The sequence below is a fragment of the Pogona vitticeps genome, chromosome 3 (assembly GCF_051106095.1).
Source record: "Pogona vitticeps strain Pit_001003342236 chromosome 3, PviZW2.1, whole genome shotgun sequence".
NCBI classification, from domain to species: Eukaryota; Metazoa; Chordata; class Lepidosauria; order Squamata; family Agamidae; genus Pogona; species Pogona vitticeps.
In genome coordinates, this window is record NC_135785.1 from 221,081,118 (window position 1) to 221,106,938 (window position 25,821).

The following is a 25,821-nucleotide window of genomic DNA, read 5'->3' on the forward strand; positions in this document are numbered from 1 at the left end:
ATTTAAGCCAAATGAAACTCACTAATCTTTAAGAAACCAGAAGCCAGTGGCCAAAATCTTGTTGCTTACCATAGTAGATTGCAGTACAATAATTCCATTGAATGCATGGGGATTTGGTGAGTCAACATTCCATTGATTCAAATTAACCTACTCTTAACTGTTTCTTACTATGCTAAAGACTTACCAAATCCTCATTGATTCAATGGGCCTGCTCAGGAGCGATTTACTACACCAAGCAACAGGGTTTTGGCAAGAGATGGGAGCATTCATATATGAATATGAATATCCCCGCGCAGCTGGACTTAATGAGGGGCCAGCCCCTGCAGCCTGCCCATCCACTCATGTGTCTGCCACTGCCAGTAGCCTCACCCATCCTTCCAATCACTCCTAGAGCTCCACTCTCTCCCTGCTTGGCTAGCAACTCGGCAGCCATGCAGGGAGACTCGTCCTCCCTCCCACTGCCTGAAGTGGCCAGGTGAGCAGGAAGAGAGCGGAATTCCGGAGCAATTGGAAGGATGAGTGGGGCTGCCGCCTCTGGCAGATGCGTGAGTGGACAGGTCAGCCATAGGGGCTAGCCACTCGTTAAGTCCAGCTTAACGAGTTAAATCAGGTTTAAATAAATAAACCTATTTACTGGAAACATTATTCCTGAATATTGCATTTTCATGTTTTGGAAATATAAATCAAAACTATATATAGATGACACCCATCTGGTTCTGTAGAAATGTAACAACATTTCTGAGGATGTATTCCCTCTCCCCCACCTTCTCCATTTATTGTTGGCTTGTTTCTATCCAAGAATTAAAAAAAATACAGTAGCATATAGTACCTACTCTGTAAGAGCTTTGAACAGCATTTTTCTGAACAGACTGTGCTAGAACGAGAGTTATACTTTTAATGAAGTAATCTCACTACATAATGTGATATATTTACATTTACTAACACTTTGTTTTCAGAAGATGAAAAGTCAAGCCCACGACCTGGCACAGGTGAACCTGTTTTAAGTTTACATTACAGTACGGAAGGGACAACCACAAGCACGATAAAATTGGACTTCACAGATGAATGGTAAGACCTTGCTGCTTTTTCTGGTGTAAGTCATGTCTGTTGTATTGATTGTAGTTTTTCTATGTTGTGCTTTAATAATAACTTCATTAGAAAAGAAATACAGCATTAAAAGGCATGGATGGTTACATAGGTTTTAGGCACTGTTGAAAATATATCCTATTTCCACAGTATCCTTTAAAATATCAGAACAAACACGTTAAAAATGGGAGAAGGCCTTTAATTATAATTTTATTGTATTTATCGGGATAGTTAATTTTAACAAGCATGCCATCTTGTGAAATCATGATTTTCCTTACAACTAAATTCCTGTTATTAGTGGGCTTACATTGTAATTTTTATATTTATTAATGCTACTATTGCAATATGGATTGAAATGTGAGATTGCATTTTCAAGCAACAGTGAATAAATAAGCAGCATCAGTCAATGGATTGTTTACATAAAATTACAGAATGTATGGATTATATAAAATAAGTGACTATAGATATCTGTGTTTGTTTATAAATACAGAATTTAGAGGACAATTCTGTACATGTTTACTCAGAAATAACATCTACCGTATTTGTTGAGCCTTATGCCCAGATAAATGTAACTCATGGTCTGTTTCTGGGTTCAATTTAAAGTGATGGTATTTATCTTTTCAGCTCTTCATAGCTCGAGTCTGGGGTACCCACTTTCTCCATATGAGCCTTTTAAAAAAAAACTGAAAAAGGTATCCTGTTTGTCAGATACAGTAGGTAGAGTCCAAGGATGCTGATGGTGGTATCTAGGGAGGCTTGGCTCTTATTTAAAAATGGGTTGAAACCGTTGTTGTTTTCCTGTGTTTTAATTGAGATTTGAATTCGTAATTGTATTTTTTTTTTTTTTTTTTGCTATGTTATGCACTGATCCTAGTTTTGGTTTTTAACGAGAAACTGAATAGTTTTGTATTTATTACAAGCTTCCTTTTGTAAAGGGAGAGATTAAAAAATTCAAATAAATGCATACATCTATCGTTCTTCTGTTAGGAGCAGCACAGCTTCAAGTTCCAGAGGGAGTGGAAATCACAGTAAACCTGAAGGTCAAGAAGAATCCCTAAGATCCCAGAGTTCAGAAGCACCAACACCAGAGAGTGAAGAATCAAGTAAGAGATGAAGTTATTGCTATTATTCCAAGGTCAATATTCTACCTTTATATCATGACAGCTATATGTTATAATTAAACTATGTGCAATGTGAATAATAAGATTTTCTGACTTGACATGCACAAATTAAATATAAATCTTCAAGCTAGGTGACCACAAGCTTTGGGCTCATATAAGAGACTTCTGCTAACTCAGACATATTGCTGATTTTGTTTCTTTTACAATCTGCTTTTAAAAATACGTTCAGATTCAAAAGTGGATCTCATGTGGATGTTACTTTTTAAGGAAAAACAACAGAAAAATATGTAACAGTTTTCAAAGTTCTTTGTATGTTGGCTTTAGTACCCAATTGTAAGTCTAAAGTCCTGTATCAAACATCAAATGCCTTACATTCATATTTTTATATGAACTCTTATACAAAGTCTGCCATGTTTTTAAATATTTATTAATATAACAGTAGGACCCCTATATACGCTGGGAATTTTCTTCCATGTACCCCTGTGTATACTGAAAGCTGTGGGTAATAGCAAACATGAGAGAGAGAGAGAACATGGAAAAAAATTATTTTCACATGCATTACCAGTACTGGCCACTAGAGGGTGCAGGAACCATGCTATGTCTTCTCCAGTAACAAGTATTCATAACATGGCATCTGGCTCTATCTGGTGGCCTGTTGTAGTAACACATGTGAAAATATTTTTTTTCTTATTCTTTTTCTTTTAATACCTTTAATATTTTCAGACCATGGCTAAGTGAAACTGGATACTGATACCATGGATATGGGGGTCCTACTGTACTCAAATTAGAAATGTGTACAAACTGTGTAAATGGTATTCCTACAAAAGATTGGCAATAATTGAAAACATATTACAGCAGGTATGTAAATAAGATGGTGGATGTCTGTATTAGGTTATAGCAGTGGTTCCCATATTTGGGTAGCCTAGGTGTTCTTGGCATGCAACTCCCAGAAACTCTGGCCAGCACAGGTAGTTGTACAGTCTTCTGAGATTTGCAATCCAAGAACACCTGGGTTACCCAACACTGGGAACCACTGGGTTATAGTATTTCTTATTGTATTTGTAATATTGCAGTTGAACTCACGTAATAGCCATTCACAAAATATGCTGTACTGATGTAGTTTGCATACAGAGCTGGAATTTATAAACTAAAAAAAGGAGTTGCAATGGAACAACCTTTTTCTGTCCTCAGTTTACATGTGAATCATTCCTGACTTGATCAATCGTTTCATATTGCGTCAGGTCTAGCTGTATTTCCTACTTATCCTGTAAAATGTGCTCCATCTAGAAGACATACTAAAGTCTCATGATAGCAGTTACAGAATGTTGCTACAAACTGTAGGCATGGCTCATACCCATTTGCAATATTTTTATAATACTTTAATGCTATAATAAGCAATTTTAAATAATTTTAGGACTCCCTGAGGAATCACAAGAGGAAAATATTGAGGAGCTAACATCTACAAATGAAAACACTGGAACATCATGCTCTGGTATGTACAGTAGTAATGACTGCATGTTTATACAAAGAAGCAAAGAACTCTAGCTTTTTAAATCTAAAAGTAAACTGCTGCATGAATTGTTCTTGTTACTGGTAGGTAAAGGATATTATTACCTATGATTTATTGGTACAGTTTGTGATATTTTGAAAAGTTTTAATTTAGCTGTTATAAATTTATGTCTTTGAAAAAGTAGATAATAATCCATTAAAGCTCACATTGAAATAAAATTGTTAGTCTTAAAGATGCCACAATACTTCAGTTCAGACATGTACCTATATTCAGGGAAATGTGCAAAAATGGACCAAATAGGGATAATTTTTTGATTTGGGGGTGACTACAGCATGGAATAGGTAGAACAACACTAAAACAGAGCCTTGTTTTCTTTGGCATTCATATGATTGGGAAGATGGTTAACAGTTTGAATTGAAGAGAGTGGAAATTGGAAATAATACCATAGACAGAGTAGCTGGCCACAAAATGAAGAACAGTGACAGATGAATCCTGGATGCTTCAACCACTGAGGTGTTAGGTTTTGAGTGCCTCAAATGTGACAAGAATTTCTGTTGGGATATGACTCTGGGAGAAACAGTGGGTATCAAGGCCAGGATGGTGCTACCACCGCTCTTTCTCAGAACCCAACTTTGTGGAGCAGTTCATTTTCCTAAAGCCAATATCATTTTGCTCAGATAACCCAAGGTTAACATTGCCTCATGATGATGGTCTGAGAAAAATCTGCTCAGTGACAGCTTGATGCCTGCTTCCTAGCTTCAGTGGTTTCCCGGGGTCTGACTGATGGTGCCTTCTCCTATCTTGACATGTCTAAACTGGCACATCCTGCTATTCCCATAGTAGTTTATACTTGATATGCCAGGCCATTATGAAACTAAAAGATGAGAACAGAACAATGTCCGCAGCCCAGCTTCATTGCAGACAAATCCACTGGTCTGCTGGCTTCTTTCCTAATGTATTTCCTGCCTGGCCTGCCTTCCTGCCCTTCAGCTTCAGCCTCAACTAATCAATGTATACCTGATGTTGCTGCAGTTAATGATTCCTGATATGTCCAGCCACTATGAAATTAAAGGGCAAGAATCTAAGCAATGCCATCTTCTATACAAACAATCCAACCTGCCTGCCACCTTACAGCTTCTTTGGCAGTTTGATCACTCTCCTGCCCACCTATCATCTTCTGTCTCTCTCTCGCTGACATTTGCCTGCTGGGCATTGCTCTTTTCTTGTTGCTATAAGTGAGGCATTTCCCATCTTCTGCATGGTGAGGCACACCAGGCAGTCACAGATTAAGAGGAGGAAGATGACAGACACACCACAGAGACATCAGAAATTCATACACTTCAAAATATTGATGGGGCAGTGTCCCCAGTCAGCCTCTAATATGCAGGCCTTTGTGATTATCTTGTAGGTCTGGTACACATCCTTAGCTCTTGCATAATTTAGGTTATGGAAATACCTGTTTAGACTGAGAAAAACCTGCTCCAATCATACCTGTTTACTCCTTTTTTCTCTCTCAGAAAAGGTACTTGGAGAAGAGACTGGATTTGTTATTATTGTGCAGTTCCTCTGGTTGATGTCCTCAGTATTGTCAATATAGGACCCTTCCTAGTCTGTGGACTTCATTTCAGCTTGCTGTGATTCACACAAGCCTCTCCGTGTTGTGTTGGCAAACTTCCCTCTTTAGAACATACAGTGGTGCCTCGCAAGATGAATTTAATTCGTTCCTCAGTTAATGTTGTCTTGCGAAAAATTCATCTTAAGAAACGTGTTTTCCCATAGGAATGCATTGAAATCTAATTAATGTGTTCCTATGGGTCAAAACAAAGTCAAATTTGGTTTGCAAAGGGTTTATTAAATGCTCTTTAAAGCCATACATATTGTGCAGATGATTTTAAAAATTTCAATCAAAAAACGTTAACTTTTTAAACATCATAGAAAAACATTTAAAAATCAACAAACATGAGGGAGGAACAAAAAACAGAAAACATTCTTCTTTCAAAGCATGGCCATAGGAACATTTGTCTTGCGAGTCAACAACAAACACACACAAACCGAATTGCCAAAACCATTTGTCTTGTGAGTTTTTTGCCCTGTGAGGCATTTGTCTTGTGAGGCACCACTGTACGTGCATTTTAAAAGACAGTTCATGAACTCTTTTGCACACATTCTTCCTTGAATCTTGTTCGAGCGCAGACCGACATACTTGTCTGCACTACTGTGCCTTTTCCTTGCTGTCCTACAGGAAGGTCTGTCATGTTTGTTTTGGTTTTGGAAGACAAGGAGAAGCATCTGTCTTGGCCTTGTTGGTTTTATAGCAGCCTCCTGGGTTTGTAGTGTGTGTGAGTGACTGCAGAAGCAAGATCCTATACTTTGCAGACTTTAAACCCTTCAGGGCTTGAGTGCTAGTCATGCAGTAGAGGAATGGCTCACTGTGGGGATGGAAAGAGAAGATGTTTTACTAGTAGACAGATGTTTTCCTTTCAGAGGATCCAGTCCTACTTGACAGCTGGAAGCTTACAGCTGGATAGGATCCAGGAAAAGGTGAGAACCAGTCAGGAAGGATTGCCTCGGATTGCCTTGCTCTCAAGGGGAGAGCAGTGGCTTTTCCAACAGCAGCTTTCCTTGAACAGGATCTGCAGAATGGTGGGAACCAGAGAAGGAGTGCTTGGGCTTTGGAGAAGTGACTTTAGGAACTAGAGTTTACCTATGCAGGATCTAGGACTGGAGGGAGGTGAGCAGTGAAGGTGTAGCTCATTCTTTCTTTCCTAATTCAAGTGCAAATGTAACTTTGGAGGAGAGTGAACCTCAGACGTAATACCTCATTGATTAGTGGCAGTTTGCTACTGCAGTTTATGCAGCTTCATTTGTGCCAGTATAAATTTTCCATAGCATGCTGGCCCCAAATATACAGAGCTGCCTAGCTCCCTAAGATCATGGCAGTTTGCATTTCCCCATATGCATGGGATTTTTTTAATGGACGTCCCGAAATGCACACATAATGGCATGGTGGTGACTGAATGGGTTGGAACAGTTCCTGAAAGGTACAGGTTTGTGAGCCCCAATCTTTATGCCCTTTATTTGGGTACAGAACAGGTAGGAAACCTTCCACACACGCCTACTTTGGTTCATTCTTAGTTTTGTTACAGATCTGTCACTGTTTTCTTGTAGTTGTAATTTCTGTCTGTGGTTATTATGGTATTCTATTCATAGGGTCTGTGAATTTTTGTGAGCAGAGTGTATTTGTAGAAATGAGGTTTATAAATCACCATGACAAGACTAAACTCTTCTGCAGATACTTATTTTTAGCAATATTTATTGCTGGTTTTCCACACAGAGATAGTAATGATATAATCTGTTAAGGGAGTGTGCGTCTGTGACTTTATCTTGTCTCTCGCAGAGTAAAGAGCAGATAAACGCACACAACAGCTTCTTCTTATCAGCAGTGTATTTACAAAATATATACAGGATATACATACATACAGCACTTCAGTATTCAAACCAGCAGCATGACATGCAGACATCAGTATAAAGGAGAAGAGAACGACTGTACAGAGTTCATTTCTTAAATACAATTCTGGCATCAGTCTGGTCCAATCCCGTCTAAGGTGACTTCATGCACACAGGTGTGGCAATCTTCATATTGCAGAGAAATTGCATCAGCCAGGGATGAAGGAAAGACGTCATCTCAATCTTGTTCTGCACACACACATATTATGTTCAGGCTATATAAAAATTATATACCTTAACACTCCTCCTAATTTTTAAATTGCCTGAACCCATTACACATTCCCAATGCATCTATACACATTTCATGCTTTTGAGCACACAACGGTTTAGTCAATATGTCTGCAATATTTTCTTCAGTCTTACAATATTCTAATTCAATTAGTTTTCCTTTTACAGCTTCCCTTACGTTATGATATTTAATATCAACATGTTTGCTCCTGTTTTTTACTCTATCTGTTTTGGCCATTTGTATACAGGTGGTATTATCTTCCATTACTTTTATTGCATTATCTGTTTTACACTTTAAGTCTTTTGTTAATTGTTTGTACCAGATTAATTCAGAGCATAAATCTGACAAAGCAGCAAACTCTGCTTCAGAAGTTGAGATTGCTACAGAATTTTGCTTTCGTGATTTCCAACCAACTATATTACTTCCAAATTTTATAACAAATCCAGTCATAGATTTTCTGTCTTTTTCATCGTTGGCCCAGTCACTATCCACATAAGCTGACAGTTTTAAATTTTTTGATGGTTGCAAAGTTAGATGATAATTATATGTTCCCTTTAGGTATCTAAAAATCCTTTTTAATCCTTGCCAGTGTTTTTCACTAGGTTTTTCTATATATCTACTGAGTATGTTTACTGACGCCGCTATGTCCGGGCGCGTCCAGTTCGCTAGATACATTAGGCTCCCTATTGCTGAGTGATATAAATCTTTATTTTCAAAATCTTTACTTATTTCATCTTCCTTTTGAAAATCCACTGTCATGGGAGTACTCACATTCTTGCACTCTCCCATACAATATTTTTCTAACATTTGTTTTATTTTGTGTTCTTGACTTAATTCAAGTCCATGTTCTGTTTTCTTTATTTGTACACCCAGATAATTTTGTATTGGCCCTAGATTTTTAAATTTGAATTCCTTTTTTAATTGTTTTTCAAACAACTCTACTTGTCTTTGATCTTTTGCTACAAAACATAGGTCATCAACATATGCCAGAAGAATATTTAAATCATTCCCAACTTTTTTGGTATATAAACAAGGGTCTGCTAGACCGTTCTTGTATCCTAGTTTCATCAAAACTTGGTGTAAACAATCATTCCAATTTTTAGCAGATTGTTTCAAACCATAAATTGCCTTGTTTAGCCTGTACACTAGTTCTGGTTTAGTACCCTCAAAACCTGGTGCTTTTGCCATATATAACTCTTCCTTTAAGTCTGCGTTTAAGTATGCAGTTGTTATATCGTAGTGGTAAATTACATAATTTTTACTGACAGCAAAGGCAAGCGTTGTTCTCAATGTTTCAGACCTAACTGTCGGGGAAAATATCTCATCATAATGTATAAACCTTTTCTGTGTAAAACCTTGTGCAACCAACCTTGCTTTATATCTGTAGTTTCCGTCATTTTGCAATTTTCTTTTGAACACCCACTTACTACCTATTACCTTATGCTCTGGTGGTAGTTTGGTTTCAGTGAACACGTGATGTTCCTTCATGGAATTCATCTCCTCCTCCATGGCCTCTAACCACTTATTCTTCTCATAATCAGGAAGCTTCAAAACATCTTTATAGTTTCTGGGCTCAATATAAACATTACACACTGTAATACCATTCACTCCAAATCTACTGGGTGGCACACCCTTATTTGCCCTCTGGGACCTCCTGGGACCATGTGAATTTGTGTGTGTTTCTATCTGACTACTAGTATGTGCTTCCTCCTCTTCGTCACCACTATCTTCTTTTTCTTCTTCTTCTTCATTATCTGTAGTAGCTCCTCCTTCTTCATCATCAGTACAGGACTCCACGCCATGCTTAAGTGTTCCTGTCTGTCTTAATTGACTTTTTCTTTCGTGTAGAGGGATGTATAACTGTGAGTTTGCATGTACTTGGTCCCAGTTTTCCCCTTCATTAAAACTGGCTGACCTAGAGATTATCACACTTCTATCCCCATCAAAAAACCAGTATGCCTTTGAATTGGGTTCATACCCTACAAATGTCATTTTTCTTGTTTTATTTTTACCTTTTCTTCTGAGTTGTTTCGGGATATGCACCCAAGCCGTGCATCCAAACACCCTCAAATATTTTAAACATGGTTTCTTACCGTATAACAAGAAATATGGTGTGTCATCTATCGAGGAAGAATAAATTCTGTTAACCAAAAAGTTAGAGGTTAGTATCGCTTCACTCCACAGACCATGACGCAACCCAGAGTCTGCCAACAATGCATTTTTCATCTCTTGTAACACTCTGTTGCGTCTCTCAGCAACACCATTCTGAAATGGGCTATATGGGCTCGTTTTTCTATGTCTAATTCCCAGGCTTTCTAACCATCTTTGAAACCTAGTGTTTGTAAACTCTGTACCTCGATCCGTTTGCAACTGCGCCACCTTGTGGTCAAATCTCCTCTCTACTGAAAATAACCATTTTCTAAATGTATCAAATACTTCTGTTTTAGATCTTAGTGTATAACAAAAAGAAAACCTTGTAAAATCATCCACTAGAACCATTGCATATTTCGCTCCTCCTAATGATGGAGGAAATGGTCCCATTAAATCTGCATGAACTAATTCAAATGGCCTGGTTGTGACTCTGTCACTTTTCCTCCCTTTTGGGGCCACATTTGTCTTGCTACTTTTACAGACATTACAGTCCAAGTAATTTTTGCATTCCTTTATGTTTACATCCCTGGCAAAATGTTCCATTTTCTGTAATGATCTAAAATTTACATGACCCAGCCTCCTATGCAGTAAATGTATACAGTTATCATGTTGTGGTTTGTTTGTATGTATCACATGTGCACTTTCATGTGTCTGGCTCTTTAACATGTACAAATTATTTTCTTGCTTCACTTTTGCAACTATTTTACCATTTTTCTTAATTATACACTCCTGTTTCTCAAAAGTGACAGTGAACCCTTGCTCAGCCAACGCTGATACACTTATTATATTAAACAACAATTCAGGAGCGTAAAATACCCCACTTATCTCAGTATTCAACGAAGGAATGTAAACAGTTCCTTGTCCTTCAACGGCTGTCTCTTGTGAATTTGCCATCATCACACTTCTGAGGCTGGTTTCATCTAAAAGACAAAAGAGATCCCTATTATTAGTCAAATGTACGACAGCCCCCGAGTCAATGAGCCACTCAAATGTGTGGCTGCCGGGAACCTTGTCCCTCGTTCCTCTGGTAACCAAGGAGACCGGCCTCATGTCGTTTCTTTGTTGAAACCGTTTGGAGACCTTCTTCCTGCCTTCTTTGTTGCTTGGAGGACTTCCGCTTTTGTCACAGTTCCGTTGCAGGTGATTGGTGGATCCGCAGAGGAAACAGGCTTTCGTCATCATCACCCTTCCTCTTTGTTCTCCGTCCGCCCGCCTCCTGGCCACGCTGCCATCAGCGTATCTCTGTCTCTCGTGGTCAGCACGCACGTGGCTTGCCTTTTTGTTCAGCATTCTCTGTTTTAAATGCTGTTCCTCCTGGAGAATTCTGTTTGTCACATATTCTTCTGAAAGCTCTGTTTCTGGCATGCTTTCCAAACTTGTTACTAGCATGGAGTAATCGTCATTCAGAGAACTTAGCAAAATATAAACGCGCTGTTCCTGAGGGAAGACAACATTCATTAATTGCAGTTGATTAAACATGTCCTTCGTATTTTTTAAGTGTTCCGAAGCACATTCATCCTGTTTCATCCTGCATTGGAACAACCTCCTGGTAAGAGAAATCTTTGTGCCTGTCGTCTCCCTCTGATAAATGCCTTTTAGTTTATCCCAGACTGCTTTTGCTGTTGTCAGTCCTTGAATGTGGGTCAGAAGGGAATCTTCAATGGCCAAAATGATCGTGGCTAGAGCTCTCTCATGCTCTGCCTCTTCCTCCTCACTGGGCTGCACTGGGGGGGCTGTAACGTAGCGAAACAGACCCTCCTTTCTCAACAACATCTCCGCTTTAATTGCCCACGTTCTATAATTATTTTCATTCAGTCTATTTATGGCCAGGCCACCTATATTTCCTCCCGTGCTGTATGCCATCCTTGCAGCTCTCTGTATCCTTCCCTTCCCCGGGTTTACAGACGAACTGGTTTCACTATCACTGCTGCTTAGGCTCTCCTCCTCTTTCATTTACTCATTTACTCACGTTTGCAGCGCAGCGGAAGCGTGCTGGGCCCATAACCTCTGTTAAGGGAGTGTGCGTCTGTGACTTTATCTTGTCTCTCGCAGAGTAAAGAGCAGATAAACGCACACAACAGCTTCTTCTTATCAGCAGTGTATTTACAAAATATATACAGGATATACATACATACAGCACTTCAGTATTCAAACCAGCAGCATGACATGCAGACATCAGTATAAAGGAGAAGAGAACGACTGTACAGAGTTCATTTCTTAAATACAATTCTGGCATCAGTCTGGTCCAATCCCGTCTAAGGTGACTTCATGCACACAGGTGTGGCAATCTTCATATTGCAGAGAAATTGCATCAGCCAGGGATGAAGGAAAGACGTCATCTCAATCTTGTTCTGCACACACACATATTATGTTCAGGCTATATAAAAATTATATACCTTAACATAATCTCTCCTATTTTCTCTGTCTGGTTTTAATGACATTTTAGATACATTGTAAATGTTGTGTAGTAATTAACCAAATGTCATTATTTGTTGCATTTAGTATCAGTTGCATTTCAAGGCCCTCCTCCATGTATGTATATGTGTGTTTCATGAGGGTGCATTCTATATATGTGAAGAAACAGGCTGCAGTCCACAAAAACTTATGCTAAATAAAAAGTGTTCTTCTTCAGGCTCCAGAAGATTCTTCATTGTTTTTGTTGCAAGTGGCTAATACAGCTACCCCTTTCAAAATTTCAGATACCAGTGTGTCTGACCAACCTGAAAGTAGTATGGAACAAGGAAGTGATCCTCATCTTGACTTACCCTGCCATAATCTAGGGAATGATGCATTGAGCAAGGACATGGAAAAGCAAGAAAGCTTGAGTCAGCAAAGGACAGAGTCAGCTGCTAACCCAAATAATACAAATCTTGAACCTCAGTCCCAGCCAGATTCCTCAGGGCTTGCTTCTCATGAAGAATCATCCACAAGGACTTCTGCTTTCCAAGAAACAGATGATAGTGATGATGACCCTGTCCTGATACCTGGTGCACGGTTTCGTGGAGGTGTAGGCCACAGGTTAGTACTGTGCTGTCTTTTCTACTTTTGCTTGAACAGAATCTTTGAATCCTTGTAGGCATGGCTACTCAAATCTCATCAATGCCTTGCTGGCATTCTGCATTCACAATAGGCATTACAGATTGCTCTTTCATTTCACTGCTGACTGCTTCTGGTTCTACAGCTGTGGCTGGTTGTTTGCATTATGCCGCAATGCATTTTCCTAGCTTGAAGGCAGTACTTTTATTTCTCCCACTAGATTTGCATAATTGTCTACTATAATTTTGAACTTTCTATACATATTGGCTTCTAGTGTGATAATTTTTAAATTGCTTGGACTCTGCATACCTGAGACTGAAGTCCAGTACTCATTTATCACAGATGTGTAAATGCAGTGGGATTTACTTCTGAAGTGATTTGTGTACATATAGGTTCTGTAAGAGTATAGTATCTATATGCTAACTCTGCAAGAGTGGCCTATATGGAACGGTGTTCTATACAGTTTCTTCACACATTTAGAGTTCTCTTCTCCTGGGTGTAATTAAAGTTGATATGTTATTGTGCAGCAGAACAATTCAACATCCTACAAGGCAATTCTAGAAACAGGAACAGCCCAAACAAATATAACTTTGAAACTGGTCTTTGAGTTTGGCACAGGTGTAGCAGCCAGTCTGCTCTTGGTCTTTGCCAAATTTGAGGAAGTTTGGAGCAAGGAATTTAGAGTTACAGTTTTTTAACACTTACCCCCTGCAGAAATAAGCAACCCTAAACATCCCCAGATTTAAAATAGTTCATACATACTGAAAAGACTAATCTTGCTTATCTTGAAAGAGTATGGTTGACCCCACCTGCTCATTTTATTTGGTAAGAATCCAGGTTGCAAGAGTGAGATATTGATTCTCAGTGAAGGACATTCGAAGGGAAAAACTGACTTTGTAATAAACTGAGGATACAAGGAAACAGGCTTACCATGTTCCCCCCAAAATAAGATGGGGTCTTATATTAATTTTTGCTCCAAAAATGCATTAGGGCTTATTTTCAGGGGATTTTTTTTCTTTTTTTTTTAATATTTTTTTATTTATTTATAACTATAACAAAAAAAAATCATATACATAAAACATATACACTTACAACACAATAACAGTGTTCCCCACCACCATATACGGGACCTCTTGCCTTGGGGACCACTTCTGCTCTGAAGGATCAGGTTCACCTCTCTGGGGTGCTTCTGGATATAGCATTGTTGTTGGAAGGCTAGGTGGCAGCTACAAATAGTCGTTTTAGCTAGGTTCAGTTGGTGTCTCAGTTCTGAGTCCTCTTGCAGAAGGTAGGTATGGCCACAGTGATCCATGCCTTAATCACAGCTCTCTTGACTTCTAATTATGTTATATATGGAGCCACCATAGAAGATTGTTCAAGAACCGCATTTTGTGGTTAGCACAAAATGTAACGAAATCGCTGTAGAACGAAAACGTAATGCGAAAATAAAAAGCCCATTGAAACCCATTGAAACCCCTTCAATGCGTTCCAATGGGCTGGAAATTCACCGTCCCGCGAAGATCTTCCATAGGGCGGCCATTTTTGGTGGCTGTCTTGCAAGGAATCCGTCCCAGAAAACAGTGGGGAGCCATTTTATTTACCTGGCGGCCATTTTGAAACCGCCGCTCAGCTGGAGGAAAATCGTTGTTTTGCGAAGAATCGGTTCCCAAAGCAGGGAACTGATCATCGCAAAGTGAAAAAAACCTATTCAGACCATTGTTTTACGATCGCATTTGCGATCGCAAAAAGATCGTCGTAATGCAGTTTTGTGGGGCAAGCGTAAAGCAAGGCACCACTGTACAGTCATGTCATCTTCTTCTGGTTGCTGCACAATTGTGGAGGGTGGGGTTTCACTTAATGGGCTGATTTTTGGGGTAGGGATTTTATTATGAGCATCCTGAAAAATCATACTAGGCTTATTTTCAGGTTAGGTCTTATTTTAGAGGAATTTATTATTTATTTATTGGATTTCTATCCCACCCATCTAAACCAAAGGTACTCTGGGCAGTTTACAAATTTAAAAACAATGAAGGGAAATAGGGTATTAGCAAGAGCAGTCCAAATTAAATATAATGTTGCAGCTTCATGGGGGAAGCTTGTAAGACAATGAAAGGTCAGGGAAACAGAGTAAAAAAACAGTTCTTCTTTAAAGAGTGGGGGGTGAAAACCCAGGCTTTTTAACAAAAGTAATGGAGTGACAGTCTTCCAGAAAGGGACATTTTGCCATGTATCTCCAGAGAAATAGCATACAGTTTTGTAGGGCATGTTCAAAGTATTTCTGCATTACAAAAGCACAGTTGCTGGATAGTGCAATGGTTTAGGTATCTGGCCGTGGAGCCAGTGGTTGGGAGTTCACTTCTTCACTGGTCCTCCTTGACAGGGGTTGGATTCGATAATTCATAGGGTCCCTTCTACCTCTGCAGTTCTATGTTTATTATAAGATGGTTTGCAGGATACCCTCTTATTCTCACTACCATTCACAAAGTGCATGAAGCAAAGGAAAATCCAAGAAGCTGACTCTGTTTTTCATCAGTTGAATACTTCTCACCCAAAGCAATTGTCAGGGCTGTTTTTCAACAGTGAATTATAAGTGAGCAATGGTGAATGGTAGTGAGCAAAAGAGGGTATCCTGGTGGTGTCAACATTCAGGGTTTTCAAGTTACAAAGTTTAAAAAAGCAACCCCCCCACACGCAGAAACAAGGAACTGATGGGAAAAAAAGGAGCTTCTGGAATTTTTTTATTGCTTAGTGTCACTTTGTGAATGGTATGAGCACAAGAGGGTATCCTGTAGACTAGTGGTTCGCAACCTTGGTAACCCAGGTGTTCTTGGACTGTAACTCCTAGCAAGCCCAGCCCGGACGGCTGGTAATGAAGGTTTCAGAGTTGCAGGGGTTACTGGATTAGCCAGGATTGGGAGCCACCCAAGATTGGAAGCCATTATAGAGCATCTTGACTTCTGTCATTGATGTTGTCAATATTCAGGCTGCCCTTTGCTGTGTAAAGCTTGCCATCCTTTTTCCTGCTACCAACACAGGCACAATATTGTGCAGCAATATTGGGTCATTTCCTAGCATTTTGAATCATGGATACAGAAGAGCACTATCCCACATTTATAAACCAGAGCTGCTGCTGCTTCTTTTTTTTAAGAATTCAATTTGTTAAAAATAAATCAAATTCTTTTTTTAAAAAACTTTGGCTAAGACTGTAGTGGATGACCTTGTCATCTCTGTTCTTCACTGTGATAGTGTACTTCCTTATCTGTATCTATATGTCATTTCTGTATTATTGCCTCTTATGCTTGGAACACCCTCCCACAATAACTTTGTGAGAAAATTCCTAACAGTCAGATGCCTCCTAAGCCCCCTTTCCATGAAGCTTTCGAAACAGCCTCTCAAGTACATTTTACTATTAAAATTAAGTGTATGTAACTGAAATGATCACACACAAAAACTAAACCTGGTTATCCCTTCTAGCTTTCCTAATTTCATCTGTGTAATTAGCTGTACGAAAACGTTTTGTTATCATAGGTAAACTATTAGTAGTTAGAAATCTTTACTGATCATTATCGTATCACCTGGAGATTTACTCCAAGATGTCTGTTCAGTGTCTCTCAATCATTGTAAAATGTTCTGCATATAGATGGAGATCTATAATCATCAAAACAGCTTTTCTAGATAATCAATAAAATTATTTTAATCTAAAAGGGTATCGTTGGATAATCAGTCAATTAATATTGTACTCAGTGACTAGTAGTTACAAAACAAATACACAAAATACTAGCTAGTTTAAGATAGCAGAAAAATAGAATAAAATACTGTGACAACTTAATTACTAATTGATGTTTCACACTGAAGGTGCAAGAATGTAAGTTATGGGTTTAGTAAAAGAATTCTCTGGAAGATTTTGGTTCCTTCATTGCAAAATTTTGTTACATAGAAGGAAGTAGCTGCATTCCAGTCTGACAGAAAACAGGAAACATAGAATTTATCTGCTCATCCAGAAAATTTCAGTGAACCAGAGATGTAGTAATTTCCCCTCATATACACAATGTGAGTTATCAGCTCTGTTGTTACGTGTCATCAGGTTGGAGCCAACCTATAATGACCCTAATAAGGCTTTCAATGTGGTGAGAACGGTATTTAAAGAGTGGTTTCACCAGTTCCATGCCCCTGTGAGTTTCCATGGCTAAGTGGCGATTTAAACCCAGGCCTCCTGCATGCTAGTCCTTCACTCTATCAACTACACCACACGGCACCTCTACGTATCAGTTCTACCTCTCCAGAGTCACAAAGACACATGTTGAAAGTAGGGATTTTTATTTTTGAACCATTCTTCCAAAACTTCAAATGGGTGAGCATGTAAATGAGCCATAGTAAGTGTCCTCTGGTGAATCAGAAAGTGTGTAGAAGTAGTTCTTTAGTTTATAGAGCAAAACAGCTCTGTCAGAGTATTATTGCAAATTGATCTTAGGTTGTGTGGATGTTCATCATCTAGTGTACATTACCTGTGAAAAGTTCTGACTGTTTCATTTCCCAAAGGGATAAAGTAGCTTGTGAAAAATCCACACTGCTAGAATTTCACAAAGATTGCTTTTGGCCTGACTGGTAGTCATTCTGCAGGATTAAGAGAGCTAGGACAATTGGGGAAAAGATTAGCTTCAGACAGAAATTGAAAAACACTAACAAAGTCCTGGATTCAGCTTTCAAGAATTCACATCTAGTCAGAGAGTTATGTCTGGGGCACAGTGAGGTTCTTATAGAATAGGTAAAGGTAAAGGTTCCCCTTGACATTTAGTCCAGTCGTGTCCGACTCTAGGGCATGGTGCTCATCCCGGTCTCCAAGCTGTAGAGCCAGCGTTTGTCCGAAGACAGTTTCCGTGGTCACGTGGCTAGCACGACTAGACAAAGAACGCCATTACCTTCCCACCAAGGTGGTACCTATTTATCTACTTGCATTTACATGCTTTTGAACTGCTAGGTTGGCAGGAGCTGGGACAAGCGATGGGAGCTCACTCTGTCACGTGGATTCGATCTTACAACTGCTGGTCTTCTGACCTTGCAGCACGGAGGCTTCTGCGGTTTAACCCGCAGTGCCACCACGTCCCATTCTTATAGGATAGTTCTCAGGAATTTAGACTGAACTAATTTTAAGGAGGAGGAGAAGGGAATAGGGGTCCAGATGAGCTTTCCATTGAAGCTAATTAAATGACTTAACTCAAACAGCTTTAAGACAGCTGGCATATAGTAGCCCACTCTAGTGCAAAACAATTTAAATACAGCAGAGGCTCTTCTCTGTGCTGTCAGGATGGCATACTCTGCATGTGTCTTGCAACTGTCATTTGCTTGAAAAAACAACAAATATTTGAAACCCTTTGACGTTTGTGGGCACATGACAGTGCTTATAGAATCAGCTGTTGGCACTATATATGTGATTTAAAAGGAAACTTCTACAGCCTTTATCTTCAGAGGCAAGCCCTGTGATATTTCTTCTTTAAAGAAACAAGAGATTGGGAGGATGAGAGATAGAGTAAAATCAACTACTTTATAATACAGTGGTGCCTCAACTTACGACCATAATCCGTTCCAGAAGATGGACATAGCTCGAAATGGTCATATGTCGAAGCATCATTTCCCATAGGAATGCATGAGAATGCGATTAATCTATTCCAGTATTTTTTTTAAAAAAATACCAAAAAAACACTGCAAGCCCCATAGGAATGTGCTGGGGCTGCAAAATAAATAAATAAATAAATAAATAAATAAATAAATAAATACATACATACATACATACATACATACATACATACATACATACATACATACATACATACATACATACATACATACATACATACATACATACATACATACATACATACATACATACATACACACACATCGGAGCAAGTTCCACACTGGGACTGCAAAAAAAAAAATCACATAAACATAACCCCCAGCCCAAACCCACCCAGAAAGTTTTTAAAATGGAAAAAAACAGCACCTTACCTTACCAGGCAGTTCAAAGTGTCCTCCAATGGCACTCATTCCCGGCTGCAGCCAAGGCGGCGGTAGCAGGGCCAGCCATAGCGGAGGGCAAGGCCAGGGTGAGCAGCTGGAGGTCCTGGCCAGGAGGAGCCTCTCCTTCCAGCGGGATGTGGGCGCAGCCACGATGGCGGTCTGGCTCCGGTAGCTGCTTGTTGGGGCTCCTCACCGCCTTCTGCAGGGCTGATGCCACCGCCGCTGCTGGATCCTGGTCCTTGGTACAGGCAGAGGGGGTAGTTCCTGAGCTGCTCATTGGGGCAGCCGCCGTTGAAGCACCGCAACAGCTGTGGAGGATGAGGCCGGGGTGAGCAGCCGGAGGAGAAGGGAAGCCAGCATCAGGGCCCCCTCCACTGCCTGCCAAGGACTGGGACCTGGTATGCCTGCGGAGGGCAGCGAGGAGCCCCGACAAGCAGCTCAAGAGCTGCCTGCCAACAGAGAAGGGGAGCAGCCCCCGCTGTGCCAAGGATTGAGCGCAGCCCACCAGGAAGGAGGCGGCGGCGTGGGAGGATCCTTCCTCCAGGAGCCAGGATCAGGGCCCCCTCTGCCCCTGCACCAAGGCCGAGGACCAGGGCCCAGCAGTGGTAGTGGCCCTGCCGCCGCCTCCCCCTGCCACTGCATCCCTTTCCCAGTATTGTACATTACTGTACTATAAAAGTTAAAAAATTTCCTGACCCCTGCTCTAACCCTTCGGGCAAAAGAGCTACAAAGAAGCAGCCTCTTCGCCACCAATGGTTAGCTATTCCTCACCTTTCCCCCCTGCCTTTTCCTGGTCTTAAGTGGAATCTCCAGCCGCAAGTCTATGCAAAATTTTGCGGCCGGAGCTGGTCGTAACTTGAAATGGTTGGAAGTAAGGATGGTCGTTAAGTCGAGGCACCACTGTATACAAAAAACAGAAATAGTAGGCTGTGTGTCTGTAATGCTTATGTGCACTTGAACTTCTTAAGTCCTAATAATTTCAATGGGAATTAAACAGGCTAACTGTACACAGGACTTTAAATCAGGTGATTGTGTACCTTGCCAACAATTATGGTCTTTTTGTTTATAATCCATAGAAGATCCGCTGTTGCTCGCATCCAGGAACTTTTCAGGAGAAGAAAAGAGAGAAAAGAGATGGAGGAATTGGAAACACTGAATATCAGGCGTCCTCTCATAAAAATGGTCTATAAAGGTCATCGGAACTCCCGGACAATGGTACATTGTTTGTTGCTAAGGTCATATGCTGGTTTATACTAAACATGTGTTACGCTGGTCTCCTTTAGACAGAATTACTTGGGGAAAATTTTATTTGAATATGGTAGGCACAGTTCTGGCAACACTGATATGAGGAAATCAAAAGCATGGTAGATACCTACAGTGGTAGTTGGCTTGGGGTCAAGTGTATAAAGCTTATAAAGTCTATGAAAGCAGTGGATATTGCAGAAATGCAAGGAATATTCCTGCTCAGAAAGCTCTATCATTGCCAGTCAGGATTCCATAGGTCTGCATACAGACCCTGCAGTACATTTAGGGAGTAAGCAGGTTTGACATGATAAAAATGAAGGTTTTAGTTTTCTCACCATATGAAGGGGTAGGATATGTTCTATTATGTTTATTTCTGTTTAAGAAATCATTTGAAAAAAGGGGACAAAGTCCCATGTTTTCCAAAACTTTGAAACATGACAGAGTAAAATTACACCTAAGACTGATTTCAAACTTAATTTTGCCATTTTGTGAAATGACTCTTATGTGACATAACTCAACTTTGGTCATTTGACATATTGTGATATTTAGTCACTAGAGCACATAAATTATACCACAGTCTAATACTCTTTAAAGTAGTTAATAGATCTTCGGGGAGGGGGGGGAGAGCTGAAATAACGCATATACTTGCAAAGGTTTTAGAGCTGTATATTTTAAGCCCCTGACTATGTGTCATGACAGTGCTCTGCTTACAATTTCCCCCTTTTTTAATGAATGTGCATGTGTTAAACACAATCTATCTACCTTGCACCAAAATCATTAAATTAATCATACTTTTCCCTATATTCCTTTCTCATAAGTACCAATGCTCCCTCTAAGCTGCAGATTGGAAGTGTCTGTCTAGTTCCTAAAGTTAAGCTGATTTGTGTTCTTAAAACAAGCTAGCTTCATAAACAATGCTTTGAAATTGAAAGATGTTTGCTTAACTATAATTAACGGTGATTAGTAAAAGATGGAAATGAAAACTTCCATTATCCTACTCATGACTATGCTGGAGGTAGAGCAGGGATCTCATCAGTTTGATATTCATTTGCACAGTGCTAAACTGTAGCGTAGCTTTTTGTCTAAATGCAACCAGAATTAATATGTTTTGTCAATAGTTTCTTAGCTATGAATGCTAGCCATAGTAAAATCCACTTGAATCTCTTCCCCACCCCAATATATTTTCCTTGTAGATAAAAGAAGCCAATTTCTGGGGTTCCAACTTTGTTATGAGTGGTTCAGATTGTGGACATATCTTCATTTGGGACCGGCACACAGCTGAGCACTTAATGCTGCTGGAAGCAGATAATCATGTAGTAAATTGTCTACAGCCACACCCATATGATCCAAGTAAGGTTGTTTCTCTCTATATACACATGCTCATCTATAGCTTATAAGGGAATTCTTAAAGATTGATGCTTTATGCATGTTCCACCAAAATAATAGGCATTTTTAAAAAATCTCTTGGATTGTGAAGGGTTTTCTACTTTTTGCATAGTATGCTAATAGGTGGTCACCAACTTGTCTGATCAGAAATAACTCTTGTTAAGAAAGGAAAAAGATGAAATAATAGAAAAGGTTCCCTGGAGATATATGTATATGTGCTGGCTCCCCACTTTCTACCCCAAACATTGTATATGTAGAAATATTATCTTACTTGCTTTGGAGATCTGACACAGCAATACTTGATACTACAGAATCACAGAATTGGAAGTAACCTGTGAGATCATATAATTTATTTGTTACATATGCCATGGGCTGCCAGAAACACAAATGATTTCTAGATCAAACTAAGTCTCCATTCCTGCTAGAAGCTAAAACTCATGCTATTATGCTGTTATGTACTTTGCATACATCATGAGAAGGCAGGGCTTACTGGATAGGACAGTAATGCTAGAAGAAGTGAAAGGCATTAGGAAAAGAAGAGAGAGAGATGGATTGACTAACTAACTAAAGGAAGATGTGACCTTTAGTTTGCAACATCTGAGTAGGGTAGTTAATGATAGACCTTTTCTGAGATCATTAATTCATAGGAAGGACATATCAGAAGTGATTTGACACCACATAGTCTTTTTCACCATGTGTAACAAAAACAAAATAAAATACAAAGGCTGAAATCCTGTTGCCATAACTGGACCTGCAGGAGAGTTATAATGTTACCAGTGGGGTGCAATTGTAGGTAATTATAGAGTTCCCCCTCCTCTCTCTGTTTCATCATGTTGAAGCTGTGAGATGGAAGGAGTAAGTCTTTACTTGCTCAAAGTCTCCCCCTGCTAACACTATTTGGTGATGGTGAAATTCAGTAACAAAAGAATTCCACATGAATTCCAAGCTTCCATAGATGAAACAGATTACAGTATTTGCAAATCAGACAAGCCACAGGAGAGAAGGGGAAAATCTTTAATTACCAAAATTATCTTCCAGCTGATCATGTCATCACCCACCCTTCCACAGAAACAGTTACAACCGACAGGATTACAGCTAAAAACTTGTTGCTGTTTTAAGATACGTAGTATGAACGTTTGTGGAATACAGTCTACTTCCTCAGACACATAAGTCTTAATATATAGGCCACAAATTTGCACTATGTATATATACAAGTCCATAGCCTGATGGCAGTATTCTATATGTTTGAAAAAGTGGATTGGAATCTATTCAAGCTCACAGAGAAATATATCTCTGACTCTTAAAGCTGCCACATAACTTTGTGTTTTGTTCTGTTCTGTTCTGTTTTGTTTCCTTTGTTATACATTTCTTTGTGTCAATTAGAAGATAGCATTAAAAACAAACCCAGAATATATAAAATACCTGTTTAATTTTCTGACACACATTAAAGACATCTTTTGCCACATAAAGAATATTACTTGAAGAATGTTATAAGTAGTATTCTCCTTTATTTGAACTGCACTTTATAAAATATGCACATTTCAATAATTACACATTTAGGATTACAGAATAAGGGGTTGGAAGTTCTTAATTAAAATAGGAGTGAGATTAAAAATGAAAATAAATTGAGGGGATGTAACAAGGTGTATCAATCATGAAATACTTTTTGCATTTATAAATGTAAATCTTTGTTTTGAAACAGTTTTCTAACACATTTTAAAACAATTCTTTAGTTCTAGCCTCATCAGGTATTGATTATGATATAAAAATCTGGTCACCTTTAGAAGAGTCCAAGATTTTTAATCGGAAACTTGCTGATGAGGTAAGGTAGCCTTTTGCATTAATAATGCTCCTAATTATAGAAGTTTCTTTCCCAATATGTTTCTTTCTTTCCTGATAATTACTGTGATACTATTTATATCACTTTGAGGAAGTTACAGTGGGGTCTTGACTTGAGAACTTAATCCGTATTGGAAGGCGGTTCTCAAGTCAAAAAGTCTGTAGGTCAAGTCTCCATTGACTTACAGTGCATTGAAAACCGATTAATCCCGTAATAGGCCGTTTTTGTTCCATTTTGGTTTTTTTTCTGGTCTGTAAGTCAATTCTCAGGCTGCAAGTCAAACCTAAATTTTGCGGCCAGAGAAGTCTGTAACTCAAAAAGTCTGTAAGTCAAGCCGTCTGTAAGTCAAGGGTTCACTGTAATACTATGTACGTCTGTACCATTAATATCTATTTATGTGTAAGAGAAAGAAATTAGAAAGAAATTTCAGAGTGTAATTTGATGGGGATTTGTCCCACAGTTTGGTCTGCTCTGGGGACAGGCTCATTTGCTTTCTTGGGGATTACATGATGGACAGGCCAACATGAACCAGCCTATCCATGGTCCATGCCTACATGCATCTTTTTTAGACCCCTGTCAGAAGCTACTGTTGGGTTTTTTCGAGGGGGGGTTGTTTCATTTTTTTGGTGCAGAAAGGAAATGTGTGGTCTGTTAAGTTTTCGCTCAGTAACTACTTTATTCTCCACCTCACTGTGTAGGTGATAACTCGAAATGAATTAATGCTGGAAGAAACCAGAAACACAATCACTGTTCCAGCTTCCTTTATGTTAAGGATGTTGGCATCTTTGAACCATATAAGAGCAGGTAGGAAGAATGTAGAGAGATATCTAACATGGTTTCTTGTCAGAAAGAAGGCCATACTTTTCCACATACACTCTTTTTCTAGCCATATTGTGAAAAATAATGTCTTCTTGTTTCAGAACACTGTAAATCTAGGTGTGAAGAACTCTGTATGTGGAAAGGAGAAACTTCACAAACTTTACTCATTATGCCTTATTATTATCCCCACCTCCATGTTACATTCTGCGAAGATACTGCTGTTTCCTGATACACCATCACAATTTATAATACTGTGCTGTTTTGTGTTCCTTTGTTTCCATTCCATCATTATACTTGTAGATATAACTCCACATACGGTAGTCTTTTGTACTAAGTACATCAACAGTAGTGTTGTATTCTAAATTAAAAATAAGTGTTTTAAACTCATTTCAGTGCTTTAAAAATACTTTCTGTCTTGCAGATCGTCTCGAAGGTGACCGGTCTGAAGGTTCTGGCCAAGAGAATGAAAATGAGGATGAAGAGTAATTGACTCCTGTGTAAGAGCAGCTAGGCGTCCTGAAATTTGTATACGTCATGAATTATATTTTTCCTTACAAAGCTTTAGTGCAATTTTAAGGTTTTGCTTTTGGGTAACCTAAAATTCTGATTTTGAATGAATGTGTGCATGATTTGTGAGTGCAAGAAACAAAACAAAACATTTTTAAAGTGTTTTGCCATGAATGAGGGGTGCTAGAAAATGCAAAGTGCAATATTTTCCCTTAACTTGCAAACATGGGAGCTTGGATCAATGTTTAATATAACTTACCTTATAGTAAAAACATTGGTTCAAATAAATTTCTATACCTGCTATTTGCATGTTTGTTGCTTTCTATTAAAAGATGTGGTTGTTTTACATTTGTGTCTGTCTGATCTCTATAGCAGCCAATGAATCCAACAGAACTCATCACATCCCTCAGTAAATACACAGATTCTTTTTCTACCTTTTCTCTTTAATAGTCTTGTGCGGATGGGTGGTCTCTTATCATAACTTAAGTAGCATAGAAGCAATCAAGTGTGCCCAGATAGACTGCAAACCAGTTCTGCAGATCTTTCCAAAAACAACTTATCCTTTAGTAACTAAGGCTGCTGCCAGAATAATCAACAAGCTTTGCTGTCAGCTCAGATGATGAAGAATAGTACTCATCTCTAAGAGCAGCCATGCACCCTGAAATTGGTGTACACTGATGCAGTCTCCTGAATCAAAGATTGTGTGAATGGAAGGATGGAGATCATCTAGTCCTCAGCAGATCTGAAAATTAGGTAAACACAACCTCAGAAAAACAACAACAGATCACATATCACACCATGCCATGATTTATTTAACAAAAATGGAACCAAAATGGAGAAGCCATGTGTGACAAGTCTCTGCCCAGACTGTCACATTATAAAATAACCTTACTTTAAAGGGCTTTACTCTAGCCATTAGCTATACAAGACCAAGTGGTTAAAGAATGAAAAAAAATGATATCTTTATTACAAGGTAACAATTTTTAGGGAAACAGATTTCAACATCAGTTTTTCTTAATTTGCCGCCCAACTGCCCAAAACAACCTTTTTCTTCAAATACATCCAAACTTCTCCCCCTCCCCCATTCCAGCCCTTTAGCCCCTCCTAATTCAGGCTGTCCTGGATAGACTGGCTACCTGTACCCCCCAGCCAATCACCTATTTTCTCCTGTTACCATGCAAATTTCAAACAACTTAATATTTTTGCTATTTAATTATATTACTGTTCACTACCATTAGTCATTACTAAATCATTTGCAAATGAAACAACGTATGTACAACATTCATCTCTTCCTCCTCTGAAAAGACACCTATCCCCAACACCTTGTTGAAGTTCTTTTAAAATCAGTATCACTTGTACTTTTTCT

The 25,821-nt window shown here is 39.1% G+C and overlaps 1 protein-coding gene across 10 annotated transcripts in view; it reads left to right on the forward strand.

The window, feature by feature from the left end:
- DCAF6 (DDB1 and CUL4 associated factor 6) overlaps positions 1-24,801 on the forward strand; it is an 87,354-nt gene extending 62,553 nt beyond the window's left edge. For all 10 annotated transcript variants that reach the window (XM_020810458.3, XM_078389822.1, XM_078389821.1 and 7 more), the window contains 9 exons: positions 957-1,068; positions 2,074-2,189; positions 3,622-3,699; positions 12,304-12,622; positions 19,735-19,873; positions 21,097-21,253; positions 23,023-23,111; positions 23,828-23,933; positions 24,370-24,801. In XM_020810458.3, the coding sequence (XP_020666117.3) occupies positions 957-1,068; positions 2,074-2,189; positions 3,622-3,699; positions 12,304-12,622; positions 19,735-19,873; positions 21,097-21,253; positions 23,023-23,111; positions 23,828-23,933; positions 24,370-24,434 (1,181 nt within the window). In that variant the 3' untranslated portion in view covers positions 24,435-24,801. The remainder of the gene's footprint in view (positions 1-956; positions 1,069-2,073; positions 2,190-3,621; positions 3,700-12,303; positions 12,623-19,734; positions 19,874-21,096; positions 21,254-23,022; positions 23,112-23,827; positions 23,934-24,369) is intronic.
- The last annotated feature ends 1,020 nt before the right edge of the window (positions 24,802-25,821 follow it).